Raw genomic sequence first — 19669 nt, forward strand, 5'->3', positions numbered from 1 at the left:
TCCACTGACCGTACCCTGCTCCTTGGCTATAAATTACCACTTGTACCTGGGTGGCTCAGTCAAGCGTCTGACTTCGGCTCAGGTCATGATCTCACGGTTTGTGGGTTTGAGCCCCGTGTTGGGCTCTGTGCTGACAGCTAGCTCAGAGCCCGGAGCCTGGTTCAGATTCTGTGTCTCCCTCTCTCTCGACCCTCCCCTGCTCACACTGTGTCTCTCTCTCTCAGAAATAAATTTTAAAAAACATTTAAAAAATGTTTAAAAATAAATAAATTACCACTTGCCGATGCTGTGTTTGGAGCTGAGCCTGATCTCTCCCCCCACACTGTGCAATCTCACTGCAGTGCTCCCTTTGTCTTTCACAACGGCCCAAGTCTCCCAGATGGGACCATCTTTCACAAACGTCAGTGAATTTTTTTTTTCTTTCTTTAAAAAAAAATTGTTTGGGGCGCCTGGGTGGCTTAGTCGGTTAAGCATCCGACTTTCCCTTAAGTCATGATCTCGCGGTTCATGGGTTCGAGCCCCACATCAGACTCTGCTGACAGCCAGCTCAGAGCCTGGAGCCTGCTTCAGATTCTGTGTCTCCCTCTCTCTCTGACCCTCCCCTGCTCACACTGTCTCTCTCTCTCTCTCTCCTAGAAATAAATAAAACATTAAAAAATTTTAGAAAAAAGAAATAAAAACATTTTAAAAAAATTGTTTGTTTATTTTTGAGAAAGGGAGAGAGCATGTGCAGAGGAGGGGCAGAGAGAAAGACACAGAATCCAAAGCAGGCTCCAGGCTCTGAGCTGTCAGCACAGAGCCCTATGCGGGGCTCGAACCCACGAACCGTGAGATCATGACCTGAGCTGAAGTCAGCCGCTTAACCGACTGAGCCACCCAGGTGCCCATCTTTTTATTAAGTTTATTTATTTATTTCAAGAGAAACAGACAGCACGAGTGTGAAGGGGCAGAGAGAGAGGTTGACAGAGACTTCCAAGCATTCTCCAAGCCGCCAGCGCAGAGCTGAATGCACAGCTTGAACTCACAAAACGGCAAGATCATGACCTGAGCTGAAACCGAGAGTCAGACGCTTAACCGACTGAGCCACCCAGGCACCTCGAATTTTTTTTTCTTTAGCAGGCTCACCAGGGCACCTGAGGGGCTTAGTCGGTTGCGTCTGACTCTTGGTTTTGGCTCAGGTCATGACCTCATGGTCCTTGGGATTGAGGCCCTCGTTGGGCTCTGTGCTGACAGCACAGGGCCTGCTTGGGATTCTTTCTCCCTTTCTTTCTGTCCCTCCCTCTTCTCGTGTCTCTCTCCCTTTGAAATAAATAAACATTTAAAACAAACAAACAAAACAGCCCTACCATCACAGGGCTTCTGCTGCTGGAAGCCAGCCCCTCCTTGGGCATAGTCACTGCAACACAGTAGACTGCCAGCCAACGCCACCCTTCCTTCTCCTGGCGATTTCTCTTCTCCCTCTACTTTGGCTTCCTGAAGATCACTTGAAGCGGGAGAGGAGTGGAGCGAACAAAAGGAAAAGAGTGAGGAAGGTAAGGGTGAGGAGGATAGGGCAAGGAGGGCCAGCCACAGGCTTGCTGGATCTTTCTCCTCGTCTAGATAGAAAGAGTGTGGCGCCTTTGCTCGAGTTCCTTGTCACACGTGGCCAGGACAGGGCTGCGAGCCAATACAGCTGAGCGATGGGCCTGAGGCCTGTGCTGAGCCAAGTAGAACGTTCTTCCTGTCTGTCACCTCACGAGGGAGTGAAGCCGTTGGCAGTCACCCGCAGATCTACTGTGGTTCCTATCCACTGATTGTCGGTGAGCCCCCGATATCTTTCCAATACCTATTTCCTTTCTCTTGAGTTACCCTTTTCATTCACTTTCTCTTTTTTTGTTGTTTAATATTTATTTTTGAGAGAGCACAAGCGGGGGGGGGGCGGCAGGAAGAAGGGGACAGAGGATCAAAAGCAGGCTCTGCACTGACAGGCTGAGAGCAGCAAACCTGATGTGGGGCTCGAACTCATGAACCACGAAATCATGACCTAAGCTGAAGTCGGATGCTTGTTCCACCGACTGAGCCACCCAGGTGGCCCTCATTCACTTTCTTAAGTTGCAAGAAGAATAGATGTTCATTGTTCATAGCAGATAAACAACACAATAAGAGAAATGCAGTACACTAAAGCTGGAGCTCTCTCCCGAGGAAAACCACAGTTACGTTTGATACGTGTCCTCGCAAACTTCTTTCTATGCATATAGAGAGAGATGGACTAGATCACTATTTAATTTGGGATTATGGGAGCTGAAAGGCATTTTTACCAAAAAAGGGAATCGCATGAAATTATTCTTATATAAATTATTTTTTCACTCAGTGACCTAGTATAAACATTCTTGTCAGTACAACTCTGTCATTCCTTTTAATGGCCACATAGTCTTCCACTGGGGTGAGCACCATAATTTAATCATCTGTTGCCAGACAGTAACATTGTCCCCAACTTTTCTAGAATTACAAATAATGAAGCAATAAACATCCTTGTACTTACATGATTTTGTATTCCTGTGAAAATATTTCTGTAGATAGGGACTCTATAGAAATCATTTCTGGAGCAAAGGATATATACGTTTAAACTTTTTATAATAGGCTCTGCCAAATTGCCCTTTTACAGCTAAACTCACTTCCCAACAACATAGGGAAGAGCTCTTCCCCCATAGTTGTTAATAGGTTTTTAATATTTTTTTAGTAATTTGATAGAAGAAAGTATCTTTTTATTTTTCATATGCATTTCCCTATTAATGATGCACATCCTTTTTAAAAATTTTTTTTTTTTATTTATATCTGAGAGAGAAAGAGCATGAGCAGGGGAGGGTCAGAAAGAGAGGGAGACATAGAATCTGAAACAGGCTTCAGGTTCTGAGCTGGCAGTCAGCACAGAGCCCGTTGTGGGGCTCTAACCCACGAACCATGAGATCATGACCTGAGCTGAAGTCATATGCTTAACCAACTGAGCCACCCAGGTGCCCCGATGCACATCTTTTTCTTTAAAAAAGTTTTTTAATGTTTATTTATTTTTGAGAGAGAGATGCAGAGCACAAGCAAAGGAAAGGCAGAGAAAGGGAGACAAAGAATCTGAAGCAGGCTCCAGGCTCTGAGCTGTCAGCACAGAGCCCAACACGGGGCTTGAACTCACAAATTGTGAGATCATGACCTGAGGTGAAGTTGGTCAGTCAACCGACTGAGCCACCCAGACCCCGCCAAGGATGCACATCTTTTTCAAAAATGCATTAGCCTGGGGCACCTGTCCAACTTCAGCTCAGGTCAGGATCTCCAGGTTTGTGAGTTCAAGCCCTGCATTGGGCTCTGTGCTGACAGCTCAGAGACTGCTTCTGATCCTCTGTCTCCCACTCTCTCTACCCCTCCCCCACTCTCTCTCCCTCTCTCAAAATAAACAAAAAAACTGATACATTTTAAAATGACAATAATAAATGTATTAGCCAATTTGCTTGTAGATTATTGTCGTATTTCTTCATGTATTAGAAATATGAACATTTTAGGGGGTCCTGGGTGACTCAGTCAGTTAAGTATCCAACTCTTGATTTTGGCTCAGATTATGATCTCACAGTCATAAGATCAAGGCCCACATTGGGCTGTGTGCTGAGTGAAGAACCTGCTTATGATTCTCTCCCTCTCTCCTCTGCCCCTCCCCTGTGCACTCTCTCTCTCAAAAAAAAAAATATGAATATAATTATTATCAGTTATATATTTTGCAAGTATTCTCTTCAAATTAGCAATTTGTCTTACATTTTGATTTGATTTTTGTGTCTTTGGCTATGTATACATTCTTTATAATTTCTATAATTTTTTTCTTTATCGATTCTGGGTTCCCACTCACACTCAAGAAAGTTCTCCCTGCCCCCAAACTATACATGAACCTATTTACATTCATTTTTCCCCAGAGGCACATGGTGTAGTGGTTAGTTGTAGAAGCAGAAATTCTGGAGCTGGATCTCTTACATCCAAGTCCCAGTTCTGGCATTTATCAGTTGCATGACCCTGATTAATCTCTCTGTGCCTCAATTTTCTCATCAGTAAAATGGGGTTGTGGTGGTGGGGCTGAAGTGAGTTCATATATGTAAAGCATTTGGAATAGTGCCTAGCATATAGAAATATTTGTTCTTTTACAGTTTTATTTATTTTTTTACATTTCGATCTTTACCTTTTCTTTTGCATGTTTTTTTTTCTCAAGTGGATAGCCAGTTTTATAAAATAGTCTGGTTTTCCACTGATTTGAAATGCTACCTTTGGGGTGTAGTGAGGAACAGGCCATCCCAAGGAGGGCCCTAGAAGGCCTCAACCAGTACATAGCCAATCATGATAACTGCACTTGAAAGGAGGCTATTCAGTTAGTACTTTGGGGACTCCTTCGGGTCCCGCTAAAGGCAGAAATTGTGAAATTGAATGTAACAATGTTCCAAAACTTGGTGGCCTCTCCGCTCCGAGCCCCACCCAAACACAGGCCCCTCAAGGACCCCCAGTCGCCCTACTCAAGGGAAAAGCCTGCAGAGGGATGCGTTGTTGGGAAGCCACGCCCACTCTAGAAATGAGTACGACACAAGCTGTTTTCTGCAGAGTAATCATGGCAAGAGAAGTGAAACGAATTGAGTCGTGCTGGACTTTATACGAGAAGACAGTACGTGTATGTAAGATGGGAGGCACTTACTGTGAAGGCGGCTGGAGCCAGTGGAAAGTTTCTTCAGCAAAAGAGGCTGAAACGTCTTCATGTAGGGTGGGCCTGAGAACTTCAGCCCCCCCCCCCCCCGCCCCACCTCTGCCCCCAGACTACATCGCAGTCGAGTCTACTGTTTAAGGTGTGCTGCCACCTCCTGGCCAAACTCATGCTGCTGTCACATCACAGACAGTTGTAGCAAACAGTGATGCAGCCATACAAGTGCCATGCGGTAACCCCAGGCAAACCCCACCGAACACACCCGCAGTCTAACATTCTGTGGTGACTACAGATGGTGGCACTCCGTTGCTAGGGGCCTATGATGGGGCCTATTCGGCAGGCATCTGAACAGTGGGGTGAGCCTAAATAGAAAATTCAAATATTCCCAGGCACCTGGGGGACTAAGTCAGTTGAGCATTTGACTCTTGGTTTCGGCTCGGGTCATGATCTCACAGTTTGTGAGTTCAAGCTCCATGTCAGTCTGTGCACGGACAACGTGGAGCCTGCTTGGGATTTCTCTCTCCCCCCCCCCCGCCCCTCCCACACACTCTCTCTCCTCTCTCCCTCTCTCAAATAAATAAACTTAAAACAAGTTTTTTAATCTTTAAAAAAAAGAAAGAATTCAAATATTCCAAATGCAGATAGACCAGTATATAGATCCCATTCTCTCCCAGTGAAATAAAGAGTAGCCAGGCCCATGCCTGAGCTCCATGTGCTGCAAGTTCGGGCTGAAAAGAAGCTGGAGAAAAGGCTGTGAATCCAGGAAGAGGCTCTGAAAAGTAAACTGCTATCACTCGACTTTGCCTGCATTTCTCTGCTGTCCCACCCCTCATCCGTCTGCCCCACCCTCAGGCAGCGGTAATGCCAGGCTCCCAGAAGTCCAGAGCATGGGGGGGGACGGGGAGACAGTAAGATGGCCCATCGCTCTCTAAGGCACACTGAAGGGCTTCTGACTGCTGAGGTCCCAGGGGAAATGGAACGACTAGGGGGCGTCTTCCTAACCCGGGGAGGGAAAGGAAAACAAAGCCAAAGAGCTATAAACCTAAAACGTTAATGTGATCTTTATTATACAGCACATGTGCATCCCAACAGGTGTACAGAATACTCTATAAAACCAACCCCGACCACTCAAAATTACACTAGACGAAGACGTAACCCAAAATCACGTCTCTTAAAAACACACGTGGTCCTGTGTGCCGTGTTACGGATCAAGGCGGCACAAGGAAGGGAGAGTAGAGGGACTGGGTTTGGGCCAAGGTAACAGCCTCTGGTTATTGCACTTTCATTCGACACACTCAGTACGTGACGCTTTTAACACTGTAATAGACATTAGTCCTTTTGAAACAAACAAAAATACTACATAAAGGTAAAAGACAACAAGCCACCCAGACCCATTTTCTTTTCAACCCTCCAAGTCAGGTGGCCTCCGTGGGGACAACGCCAGCTTCTCACGTGGTCTCTACATTCCTCTCAACCGGACTGGATGTTGGCAGAGCAGATGAAGTGAAACACAAAACCCTTTTAAGAACAGCAGTGCTACTTGCAACACCCAAAGGAGGAAGCAGTACAAGTCTCTAAAGGTTATCCCCTCCTTGCCCACTTCACACAGTCCTGGCTCTAACCACTCCCCCCACAGATAGAGGGAGAAATCCACTTCTGTTGTTTTCTTTAAAAAAAAAAAAAAAAAAAGTGGGTTCCTTGATCCAGTAAATCCCCAAACTGAGCTTTGAAAACTCAAAGAAGCAACTACTCTTTTGGCAAAGGACTCGTCGAGGGTCATTTACCTCTCTCAGAAGCAGTATGGACTTTGGGATCTCCGTGATGAGCCGGCCGGGAGGCCTGGCATGCCTTCTGTCCAGAGCAAGGCCGGAGGGAATCGCTCCTCCCCTAGGGCTACTGTAATCACTGATCCCTCTTGGCTTCTCAGTGCTAAATAATAAGCCAATAATAATAATAACAATAATAGTAATAAAGTGTCATGCAGTGCAGTTAACACTTTGGAGCCCTGCCACCCCAAACCTCTTCTCTCACCAGGGAAAGACTTCCGGCCCCTCTTTGGCAGCTCAAGTGAAGTTGCATCCGAATGCACTGGACAGCTGACGGGTACTGGTGGAGAGTTCTACTGTTCCCCCGTTTCCATCTGTCATAGTAATAACATCCTCTCCTTCACTGTTTCCTGGAACCGTAGTGTTACAAAATTAGGAGAAGCTGCTGCCTGGGTTCTGTCCCCTTGAAACCGACGGAGTCACAAGTGATCCTCTTGGTCCGGGAAGAACCAGCACTGCCCTCCTTCCCAGAGAAGCGGGAGGCTTGCTCAGCCCATGAGCTGCGTGCCTGTGGGCACCTCACCCAGGCAAGCATTCCTCGACTCACTCCAGACTGACCTCTCGGCTGGCGCCCTGGGTGTAGGGTCAGCCACTCTGGGGCCCCGGGCTTCATCATTTTTCTGATTGCTCTGCAAGAAGGTCCCTTACTCAGTTCTGAAGTAACACAAGTGACCGGACTTCAAGAGCATTAAAAATGGCCAGGTGATCATTTTCGGGCTGGGGTAACTACCCTAATGAAGCTGATGAGAAGGATAGAACACGGTAAGGGAAATTCTTCCAGGCCATCCTTCCTCCTCCCCCAGCCACAATCTCACCTCATCCCTCGGGAGCACATACAACCAAACCCAGGAGGTAAAATCTTCAGGACTTTGGTCTTGCCGAGCCCTCTACAGCCCAAGTGCCCCTCCCCCCCAGACTTTGAATACCTAGTGTCTTCCCAAGTAATATACAATACAGTACATTTCATGGCATTCCATCACTTTAGTAATAATGGGTGCCAAGGAACAATGAATCCCAAATTAGCAGACAATGTTATAAAACAAAAGCAAAGTATGCATGTGTTATATATATGCATTCCTGCACTCAGCCCGCTGAGTGTTTAAATAACACCTCTACGTATCTATATGTGGACGTTGGCTGGCCTGGAGATTTTCAGGAATATTTTGCACCTTTTCTCAGAATACTTTTTTTTTTTTTTTTAAGAATTGTTAACACAGCTACTGTCTTACTTAGCATAGGTCTCTCCTCCCATCCTCCTTCATCCTGACTCAGGCAAAACAGTGCATATCTGCTAGGAAACAGGGTATCTGAGAGCTGACAAGGGACAGTGGGTGGAGGAAAATCGCCCCCACCCCCACCCCCATCATCCCGCATGAATGGGGGCAGGAACTAAGACTTCGGAAGAATGTTAGGAATGAGACTTCCTTCCAGCATGGAAGCACGGATTCCTGACCCCAGCGAGAGGGAAGGAAGACCGGCTGGAAAAGAGAAGCATATAGGACCTTTATGAAATGTCATACAGAACAGACATGGAGACTGATTTTTCCAGGAGGGAGACACTGCTCACCTCTCCTTTTTATACTTGAAATCTGGCTTCCTGGAGGCCCTACCATTGTTCCCAGAAGGACAATGAGTTAATGAGTTAACTAACACTCACAACAGAGTGATGACTTGAAGAAGTAAAGCTATAAATAGGTGTTAATGAATCTAAGAGATCAGTCCACCAACACCAGGCTGGTGCTCACTGGAACCCACAGGCACTGGGTCTGCCGCTTTGTCACTTTGTCGTTCGCAGGGAGAAAGGTTTTCAGCACAGTATGGAGCTTCTGCAGGGCTCCAAGTGCTCAGAGGGTTACTGTGCTCAAATGTATCATAATCGAGCCAGAGTTAAAACTGAACTTCCAAAGTTACATGGAAAATTTCTTGTAGATTCCATTTCTACTCTGTTAATGTTTAAGAGAGGGTCATTCTCTCAGAAACGACCCCACACAATCCCAGCAGCAAGTCTGCCCGTTTTCTTACACACCTACTCAGGATCCTGCTTCCCAGAGCTGGGGTCCAGGCACAGGGGAGAGACCCCAGCGCTCGGGGACTAGGCAGATGGGACAGAGGCTACTCACCTCCACTGTCTATTCCTTCACCCGCCGGGGTTTCTAAATCTAATGGACCATTCTGGTTGAGAGAGGCTCGAAGTCAAGATCTGAGATGCACCGATATTTAAACTATTCCCCTTCGGAATTTCTCTTACTGTGTATACTGCCTGAGGAACTCTTCAGAAGCCCACCACCCCACCTCCAACTGCAGGGGAGGGGAAGCCCCCGGGGGGGGGGGGCTACAAAGAGCATTGTTCTCTTTCATCTAGTGCTTTTCTTCTTGCATTATATTCAAAATAAGCTAAAAAGAAGGGACAGGTCGCAGAAGAGATCTTGGTTAAAAGGCTCATTGACCTGGAGTTTAAAAACAGCAGTGTGTTAGGGGCGCCAGTGTGGCTCAGTCAGTCCAACTCCGGCTCAGGTCACATGATCTCACAGCTCATGGGTTCAAGCCCCGAGTCGGGGTCTGTGCTGACAGCTCAGAGCCTGGAGCCTGCTTCAGATTCTGTATCTCCCTCTCTCTCTGACCCTCCCATGCTCATGCTGTCTCTCAGAAATAAATAAAACATTTTAAAAAACTAAAAAAAAAAATCAGTGTGTTAGAGCCAAACACAAAAACAAGAGTTTTTGATTCTTTTAAATTTTAGGAACAACGTGGGATTCTTCTAGTAAGTTCACATGGAGGCTCACAGCCTCCAGGTCACTGCCCCTTCTCATGTCTCACCAGCTATGTTACACAGACACTAATCCCCACATACCATGTTAACTGGACCTTCCCCGTGTTGAGATCAAAAGAAAAAAAAAATCAAGACTGAAAGGAAGCAAAAGAGATTGTGTCCTGGGATTACCAGTAACTCAAAATCCAATCGCATGTGTATATATACACATATACGTACACACACTTTCTTTTTTTCCTTTTACGGCCTCTTGGGGATATAATGCATGAAAAGCCCCCCCAGAAGTCAGGGATAGTCGGTCCAATACATGTCAACACACTGGCACCAGCAGGACAGCTCTGCCTCTGGCGCCTGCGGCTTGAGAATCTCTAGCTGCAGGTAGTGGGAAGTTGTTTTTCTGCCCCGATGTTCTTACAATCTCAGAACTAAGTTCAAATTCCCCAGGGGTCCTGACGACTGGCTAGAACCCAAATGTTCCTAGCTAGAGCCGAAATGACAGAAATTCTAGTTTTTAATACTATCGCCACCGCAGTGCCCCACTCATCTCAGCCACGCCCAGTGAGCAGACAGTGGTAACATCTGCCTCCCGGTCAGTTCCGGGGCTGGCGCTGCCTTCTTCAGTGGTCACGTGTCCTAGACGATCTTTTGCTGACGGGGAAGCATGGGGTGTCAGCAGGCTGCTGAAGGCGGCCCGACGGCCAGCCAGCTCTTCGCTGCCCGGCAGGTGTCTCTGCCTGGGAAGGTGTCAAGCTGCCCAGCGAGCACCAGTTCCCTTGGGAGCTCTCTGATTAAATGTCCAATTCTTCCCACGGCCAAAAGGTGAGGGGACAGAGAGAGACAGGAAGTAAAAGAGAAAGGTCTTCGCTTTCAAGTAGAATCATCCAGTCCTCTGTGTGGCCGCTCAGAATTGGACGTGCATAGCCGGTCCATGATGCCCCGGAGCATGGGCTGCACAATGCCCAGGAGCGGCCTCTGGGACGGGTCGCCATCCCAGCAGGCCTCCATCAGCTGCCAACACTCCTCGTCAAACACAGGCAGACGCTCCGGCCGGGCCCCTGGGGACGGGCGCATGGAAAGAAGACCAGAGTCAGTGACAGGGCCAGTGGCACCAGGAGGCCCCACCAGCTCGCCGACTGATGGCCCATGAGGCTCAGGAGTCCTGGCTTCTACTACTGACACCTAGCTTAGATCCTGACAGTACTGGCAACAGAACACTGGAATGCACTGGCACAGGAAGTACAAGAACTGGACATTTTAAGGAAAAAATAAAGCCTTGGAACAGGTCAGCGCAATGCTACCTGAAAGCAAAGGTGTGACTTCGGTGTCTGTCCTGGATCCCCTGGCGGTATGTGGCCCTGCAGGGCAGTGGCCGGAGCAGGTGACCGGGGGACCTCGCTGCAGGGCCTGGTCTCAGTCTACTCTTGATCAGGACAGGGTAGGGCTTGTGGCTCTTACCTCTTCGCACATTGTTCCAGAGATGGTCTTTGCTGGCGCACCTCTCAAATGCTTCCGGGAGCTTGACAGAGCCCGAGCAGATATACCAGAAGAGGATGCCAAAAGCGTAGACATCGACGGAGTTGTCGTACTTCCCTGCGGCAAGAAAGGGCCAGAGATCAGCTGCATCCCTGTAACTCGGTCTGCAGAGGGCGTCACGCCTTTTTTCCTACAGCTTTTACCATCCATGACCTCCCACTGTGACCCCGGTGGGCAGGGCCGCTGACTAGGCCCGTCTTCCACCCAAAACCACAGCACAGGGAGGGCGATGCTGGACACCAGGACGGCCAGGACCAGAGCCTGACAAAGGAGAAGAAAGACAGGCCTTGGATTTTGACTGAGCAGCCAAGAAGACGCCTCCCGAAAGGCCGGATTGGGGAAATAAGGTTGGGGAACACAGATGGGTGAGTAGATTGGAACCAGAATGTAAAGATTTTTAAATTCTTTTAAATTAATTAATTTATTTTTGAGGGGGGTTGTAGGGAGGGGCAGAGAGAGAGAATCCCAAGCATGCTCTGCACTATCAGTGCAGGAGCCCAATGCTGGGCTCAAACTCATGAACTGTGAGATCATCACCTGAGCTGAAATCAACAGTGAGTCAGGATGCTTAGCCAACTGAGCCACCCAGGCACCCCTAGGATATAAAGATTTTTTTCATTTATTTAATGTTTTTCTGAGAGAAAGAGAGAGAGAGAGAGAGAGAGAGAGAGAGAGAGAAGGGGGAGGGAGGGGGGAGAGAGAGAGAGAGAGAGAGAGAGAGAGAGAGAATCCTAAGCAGGGTCTGCACTGTCAGCGCAGAGCCCAACATAGGGCTTGAACTCATGAGATCATGACCTGGGCCTAAATCAAGAGTTGGAAACTTAATGGACTGAGCCACCCAGGTACTCCAGAATATAAAGGTTTTTAAAAGACACAAAAGTCTGGATTCAATGGGTAGCATGAAGTCCTTTAGGTTTTAGGGCAGGAGGTGACACAAAGAACGTATTTTACAAAGACTCTCTGACAGCAACAGGGTGGACTGCAGAGGATCAAGAGAAGTGAAATACAAAGCAGCCCAAAGAAAACAACAGTGTAGGGAATGGAAACATTTCAAGAAGTGAATCTAGAGAAAGAAAACAACTGCGTGCTGGGTCCACCGTGGGCCCCGCTCACCCTCACGCTCACGTGCATCACTCAGGGATGGGCCGGGGCCCGACCTACATGTGAGGCCAATGAGGGCAGGCTGCGCAGAGGGCTCATTTTAACTCTTCCCCACGCTGACCAGGGGCCTGTCGTGACCTTCCCATCTTCCTTGGCACAGACACGACCACCCCCAATCCCTCAGGCTCAAACTCTCGAGTCCTCATCTGGTCATTCTCTGCTGTTCACCACGGACACCACGTTAACCCCCAAACCCCACCTGTTCCTCCAGTGAACTGATCTTGAATCTGGCACAGCTTTTTTGTGTCGGCGGTACTACCAGCCCGATCCTGGAGCCCCAGACCCCTGGTCCACCTGCCTCGGTTCTCCCCCCACAAACTGCCTCTCCCTCCGTCCCCTGCTGCTGAGGGGAACTTCCACAAACCTGTCCTCGTCCCCCGCCTGCACAAAAGCTCAAGTTTTTAAAAATTTTTTTATTTATCACTTTTGAGAGAGAGAGAGCAAGTGGTTAGGGAAAGAGAGAAAGGAAGACTGAGTATCCAAAGCAGGCTTTGCGCTGACAGTAGAGAGACCTATGTGGGGCTCGAACTCACAAACTGTGAGGTCATGACCTGAGCTGAAGTCAGACGTTTAACAGACTGAGCCACCCAGATGCCCCTAAAGCTCGAGTTCCAGTCCTTCTTCCACATCAAGCCTTTCCTCCTCTGTGCAGATTTCAAGCTCAGTGCATTTCATCTCCAGCCTTGTTTGCTCTTATTCCCCACAGGGATTTGTCTCCCGTCATGCAATTTTCCTCATGTTTCCCTTTTCCCAGTCTCCAGAATGTTCTCTCCTTCAAGACACCAGGTTACATTCTAGAGCCAGAAAGACCTAGACCAGACCAGACCAGACCAGACATCCCAGCTCCATCATCTCTAGCTCAGGGTTGTGGGGTGGCTTTCTGATGTTTGTCAATCTACACTTAACTTTACTCGCAACGTGGGCACAAAAATGCATCACCTTCAGCAAAGATTTTGTGAGGATTAAATGGAACAAAACAGACGAAAAACCGTACTCATGCTGCCTCACTCCGAGAAGATGCTTAGTGGAGTGCCCTTCCCACATACCAATTCTTCCGGACCCGACTCAGGTCCTACCCCAAATCTCACTTCTCCCACAAACTGTCAAACATTTCAACCTTCACTTACCACCTGTCTGAACACATGCATCACATCACACCAGATTCAGCACCTGGCCACACGGTCTTATACTGCTTCCTAACTATTTTCTCTCTCTTAATGATCTCTGTCATCAGCAAGTTCGTGGATGACCAGGGCCAACTCTTGATGTACGGAAGTTATTCAATCAGTATTTTATGATCAACTAACTGGTTGATTATAGCAATCACAGCATGAATGGCCCAGAGAAATGTCCAAAAGCAGACCTGGGGACTCCTAGTTACACTTTTCCTCCTCACCCCTTCCCTTCACCTCTTCGCTTTCCCCTTACCTGTCTTTAAGTGTCCCCTCCCCTGGCTCTCCCTTGCCCACCCCAGACCCACCGGTAGTACCTGTGGATACTACCTAAGTGAGGGCAGGAACTCACTAAAGCACGGGGCCCTGCTGAGGCCCGCTCCCGCCCTGCAGCTTACCTGTGAAAAGTTCAGGGGCCATATGGATCGGTGTCCCCACAATGCTGCCTGACATCATGGCCTCTGGCTTGCAGAACCCTAAGTCCGTGATCTTGGCTCGGTTCTGTTTGTCCAGCTGTCAACAAAGCGGGGCAAGAGTCAGCTGCGTGTGACCCCGCACCTGGCGCTCAGGAGCCATGCCTGAGCTCAGAAGCACGCGTCCACCTCCCAGGAGGGTTTCGTCAATCCTGCTGCCCGCCTCCCTGTCTCCAGACCCGTTCCTGTTCCTGGCTTCTCCCCACACTGTAAGCAACCTGAGGGCAGGGGCTGGTTCTTTCGTCCCAGTGTACCTAGCACTTAGCGCACTGCCTGGCACATAGCAGGAACTTTGTAGGTGTAGGAAGAATGAATAAGTGAAGGACACGGGAGAAAGGATTTCCGCCCCTGATTATTCTTCTCTGACCTCAGACCCCAGGGCAGAGAGTTGCTAAGTAAGACGGCTGACGTCCTCTGGTGAGTTGAGGAGAGTTTCCTGAATTCCCTGCAGTTTCCTTTCCTCAAGGCCTGAGAGAATAAATCTATGTCTCATTTGACTACAGATAAGCCTCTTAGGTTTCAGCCTATGACTTTAGGATGATCCTCCTCTTCCCCCAAACTGCTGTCACCTCTCTATATACCTGTTGCTAGACATACCTCGATGATAATGCAATGCATTTTTAAGAAGAGTATGTCAGAGGATTCTTCACAAGTGAGATAACAGAGCAGGTGGGTTCATGACCACCTTATCTTTATTTAAGGTGCATTTACCCATCTCAGCCCTCATCCAGCACCTGTGATCAAGCCCTAAACAATAACAAGACCTAGAAGCCTCGGAAACATCATCACAAAAGCACGAAAGAGCAGAAAAATTATTCCAGATTAAAGGAGGATAAAAAAACATGACAGCAAAGTGCACTGTATGACCCTGGAGTGAACCCTGGACTAAACACATGAACAAATGACCGTTTTCGGGTAACTGAACATATCTGGGGCAACTGGAAAATGCTACTACAGACTCTGCATGTTAACTAACAGGATTCCATCAATGTTAGAGTCCTTTTGGTGATAATAGCATTTTAATTCCCCAGAAGAAGGTCCTTTTTAGGAGATACAAGCTCAAGTACTTAGGAGTAATGAATTATCTGCAACTTGCTTTCATAGGGTTGAGCAAAGAGTGTGCGTGTGTGTGCGAGAGACTGAGGAACAGAGAGGGACTAGCCCAGGAGACAGAGAACATGAATCTGGGTGAACCATAGACGGTCGTTGTACCACTCTTTTCTTTTCTACAAGTTTAAGGTCTTCAGCAGCACTGGGAGGAAAAGCCTTAAGCAGCGTATGCTTGGTCCATGATGGGGCTTCCCGCGCCCCAAGCTTTGTGTCCGAGGCCCCATCAATCCACTGCTCTTCCGGCAGCCTCTTCCTACAATCACACTCACATTCACGCAGACCCTCCCAAGGTCGCTTAGCCCACAGAGGCAGGGCGTTATCTCGGGGAAACAGCTCTACTTACCAGGACATTTTTTAGCTTGATATCGCGGTGGACAAGCCCCTGGCCATGGAGGAAGCGGATCCCCTCCACCACATCTAGTGCTATCTGCAGACGCGTCTCCAGCGCCAGCCCGGCCTTGGGGAGACAAAAGGGCTCACGTGTCACTAACAACACAACGCCTCAGTCCAACTTGCTTAAACCAACTAAGAGCGCCTTCTGCGGGACACTGCAAGGCGGCCTGCACTCGGGCACACAGGACAAGGTCAGAGAGTGAGTGGGAAGAAGGGAAGGGGAGAGCGGTTAGAAGGAGGCTGCAGGGAGAGCGGGGAAAGTGGGGAAGGGGCGAGTTTTGAAGCCAGATAACAGCCCTCAGAGGCCACGCTCAGGCCGGCCGGATGCCCCCAACAGGCCTGTGGGAGGAGCGGCCCAAGAACCAAAGGCATGAGCTCACTTCCATCCCGCTGCCCCCAGCAAGCTCTGGGACGGCCCTCCAGACACCGGGTACTTCTAGGTCTCAGGGGGCGTGGCTGGCTCAGTCGGTAGAGAGCAAGGGACTGTTGATCTCAGGGTCATGAGTTTGAGCCACACGTTAGGCATAGAGATGACTGAAAAATTTTTTTAAATAAGAAAATAAAAACATTAATAAAAAAAGGTATTTCTAGGTTTCTCAGGCAGAATGACTTCCGCTGCTTTGTATGCCCTATTAGCCCAGGTTTGGTTTTACTGATTCAAATATTAAAGTCACACATCTTACTTTTTTACCAGGCCTCCAACTTAAGGTCTCCTGAATTCCAGAGAACATGACATCACTCATCCGGAAGCTGAGATTCGGTTCTCTAGCCCTCTTGTGGGAAGGCATCAGACAGTGCTGAGCTCAACTCCCCTGAAATGAAGAGGGAGGGCCACTGGGAGAGTCATTTTCTCCATCCTATTGAGTTTTCACAGCTCCTACAATCATTTCTAGGGAGTCCCGTCTCACATCCAGAAGCTTCCGCATAAACTGGTATAAGGGGCTTCTGTGAGAAGGGACCTACCCAGATGCGCCGGGGTTAGGCTCCCCCAGCCCCACTCAGCCCCAGTGCAGGGACCAAAGAAACAAGCACCTCTACTTCCCTTGTTGCTTTGGGCAAGGGAAACTGAGTGTCCGACTGACGGTATCTCACCTTCGCTCAAAGTCTCTCAACAGCTTTCCAGGGTCTAGAATGGAATTTGAATTCTATAGCAATTCCTCATTCGGGTGTTCTATACTGTTCTCAACACGTCTGCACAGGAGGCTCCCCCGGTCCCAGACAGCTGCTCCAGCATGACCAGTGTCCCTCGAGTGCTCTGGGCATCTCGCATGGCCTCTTCCTTCTACCTGCCCAAACTTTACACATCAGGGTGTATCTGTCCAGCTCAAACACCAAATCTTCATGAAGTATTCACTGATTACAAGTCTCTTAGAAGTTTGTGACAATTACACCTTTTTTTTTTTTTTAAAGTGAGCTCTCTACCTGATGTGGGGCTTGAACCCCTGACACCAAGATCAAGTGTCACACGCGCCACTGACTGAGCCAGCCGGGGGCCCCTGGCAATTACACTTTCTGATATCCCCTTCTGGTGCTCAAGAGAGGCTCTTGGACAAAGGAGGCACTGATAAATACTGGTTGATGAAACAACAAAAACTGGCTTACCCATCAAGAGCAAAAAAAGGGAGAAGGACTAGCAAAGCTATAGGATGGTTTTCTGCTGTTGGGGCGCCTGGGTGGCTTAGTCGGTTAAGCGTCCGACTTTCGCTTAGGTCATGATCTCGCGGTTCGTGGGTTCGAGCCCCGCGTCGGGCTCTGTGCTGACTGCCAGCTCAGAGCCTGGAGCCTGTTTCAGTCTGTGACTCCCTCTCTCTCTGACCCTCCCCTGCTCACGCTGTCTCTCTCTCTCTCTCCTAGAAATAAATAAAACATTAAAAAAAAAAAAAATTTAAGGATGGTTTTCTGCTCCCCCGCGTAGAACAGGTTTGTACCACCATCACGAGAGGTGAAGGTGGTGAACTGGCGGTGTTCTGGATAAAAACTGGGCCAAAAAATAGACTCAAAAATCTGCAAGGTGTTTCTGGATTAGGGTAGTCAAGCTTGACTGGTCCAGCAAAGTCTTGTGAAAGCCAGAAGGTCTGGCCAGACAAAACAGGATGGCAGGCCAGACAGGAGCCCGCGGCCCTGGCCGCACGCCGCTCGCCACCCCCCGGCCTCCCCTCACCTTGAGCCCGGTGTACAGGTCCCGGTGCAGCCTCTCCATGATGAGCAGCACGGCGATGCTGGAGCCGCCGCCGTAGCTGTAGTCGATGACTGAGCCGTGGAGGTCCACCAGACGCTCGTGCTTCGGCAGAGACCTGGCGGGGGCACCAGAGCTTGGGGCGCAGCGCTCCGGCTGCGGCGCCGCCACGCGGGAAGGGGCAACCCTCACACCCCACTCTGTCCAGGTCCTGAGGGAATGGCCCTCCGTACGGAGGAGCGGCAAAGACAATGGCCTCTAGCAAGGACAAAGAATGACAGAATCTGAAAACAGACAGACTGTAAGGGCTGAGGAATAAGCCAAACGGACGGCAGAGTGTGAGAAATCAGGATGGCGGGGAGGGGACAAGCAAAGACACCGAAGGCCCGGGAGAGAGCACGACCGGACCAAACCCGGAAATACTGTCTACGGCATCTTGGGACACAGGAATAGAGACAGCGGGCACACTGCAGCTCTTGGTACGACATCTGTATCAGACTTCTGGCCTCTTCTCTGGATCCTTCCCCACAGGGATAAATGACAGGAGAACCCACCTCATGTAGTGAAACTCCAGAGCCAGGTCATTCCAGTGCTTCTCATCTGGAGGGACGACCGACTTGAGGGCACAAGGGAAGTGTCCTCCCCAGTTGTCACACAGGTACACCACACCATACTGGCCGCGGCCCAGTTCCTGACCCAGTTTAGGTTTACCTACGAGATACGGAGACAGGGATAAGGCAGGAGGAATGGGAGGCTGCTGGCCAACCTCCCTAAGATTCCTGAATGTGTGCGGTCCCTGGTTGGCTCAGTCAGTGGAGCATGTGACTCTCACACTTGGGGGTTGTGGGTTCGAGCCCCACACTGGGTGTAGAGATTACTTAAAAATAAAATCTTAAGGGTGCCTGGGTGGCTCAGTCGGTTGAGTGCCCGACTTCGGCTCAGGTCGTGATCTCATGGTTCGTGGGTTCGAGCCCCGTGTCAGGCTCTGTGTTGACAGCCAGCTCAGAGCCTGGAGCCTGCTTCAGATTCTGTGTCTCCCTCTCTCCCTCCCCTGCTCACGCTATCTCTCTCTCAGAAATAAAAAAAAAAAAAATTTTTTTTTAATAAAATAAAATAAAATCTTAAAGATTGCATATGAAAAAAATACATATATTTTGTTTAAGGAAAAAAAAAAGGATTCTCAGATGTGGATCTAAAAGTAGGAAGTTGTAATTCTGACGGTACTGGAAACCAGTAGAAAGTAACCTAACTGGTTTATTTATTTATTTTTCATATTTATTTATTTTTGAGAGAGAGAGACAGAGCGTGAGTGGGGGAAGGGCAGAGAGAGAGGGAGACACAGAATCTGAAGCAGGCTCCAGGCTCTGAGCTGTCAGCACAGAGCCCGACATGGGGCTCAAACCAATGAACCACGAGATCATGACCTGAGCCAAAGTCGGACGCTAAACCAGTCATGTCATCTGGAGTATACAAATAGCAGGGCCAAAGAAATGTTAGGGTTTCAAAAACACATCAGTGGGTGCTTAGGCAGCTTTGCAAGGGAGCAGCGTTAGAGGTAGAACACGCGAATGCCAGGTATCCAGAAACTTCCTCCAATTTACTTGGGAAAAACAAGGACTCACGATGTAACAGGACATCCTGTAAAGAACGGCTTTCCAGAGAAAGGCGAGCCAGGCGGGGGGCGTGATCCTTACGAACCTTCAGCCACAGATCTTCTGTTTTCTCCAACCGGCCTGAGTGGCCAGCTTCTAGCTGGGAGGGAAACAGAAAGACGACACATGACTTACCAAGTCCTTAGTTTGGCTTCCTCACCTATTATACGGGGACAATAATATCTACCTCCTGAGGACCACGGAGAGTTACACAAGCTGTGTGGAACGTGGCCCCGACACTACCACACAGTGAGCTCTCGATAAATGACCACCTTTCTTCCTGGATACGTAATCAATCTCCACACCCTCCCCTCTACACACACGTATACACCTGTGTGTGCTCACACACACACACACAAACACTCCGAGGGGACAAGCACATGCTACATCACTGTGAACCAGTATGAAAGTTACAAGCCCACCCCTCTCTGTGACTCATTTCTAAAATACTAAATCAATAAAATTCCTACCCCTTGCTTTTCATTTCTCAGTCAGTGAAACAGGGAGAAATGAACTGAGTTCCCTCCATGTTCCCAAGAGTTAGAAAAATCTCCACATGAAAAATGCATTGATGAAACTTCCTATAACACGATATTATCCTTTAACACAAGGAAGAGGATGTGCTGATGATTTCAGAAAAATTATGCACAGAGCAGCGGGCAAAATATTGCTCCACAGGTAAGGCTCTTCTCTCTCTTCCC

The 19669-nt window shown here is 48.8% G+C and overlaps 1 protein-coding gene across 1 annotated transcript in view; it reads right to left on the reverse strand.

Moving 5' to 3' along the window:
* Nucleotides 1-9225: 9225 nt before the first annotated feature.
* DSTYK (dual serine/threonine and tyrosine protein kinase) overlaps nt 9226-19669 on the reverse strand; it is a 46785-nt gene continuing 36341 nt past the window's right edge. The window contains exons 7-13 of the mRNA XM_039227640.1: nt 18939-19068; nt 17871-18027; nt 17302-17434; nt 15091-15204; nt 13563-13677; nt 10754-10888; nt 9226-10353 (exon numbers count right to left, since the gene is read on the reverse strand). Of these exons, the coding sequence (XP_039083571.1) occupies nt 10166-10353; nt 10754-10888; nt 13563-13677; nt 15091-15204; nt 17302-17434; nt 17871-18027; nt 18939-19068 (972 nt within the window). The 3' untranslated portion in view covers nt 9226-10165. The remainder of the gene's footprint in view (nt 10354-10753; nt 10889-13562; nt 13678-15090; nt 15205-17301; nt 17435-17870; nt 18028-18938; nt 19069-19669) is intronic.

The sequence above is a fragment of the Hyaena hyaena genome, unplaced genomic scaffold (genome assembly GCF_003009895.1).
Source record: "Hyaena hyaena isolate Hyena2069 unplaced genomic scaffold, ASM300989v1 scaffold_28, whole genome shotgun sequence".
In the NCBI taxonomy this organism is placed as follows: Eukaryota; Metazoa; Chordata; class Mammalia; order Carnivora; family Hyaenidae; genus Hyaena; species Hyaena hyaena.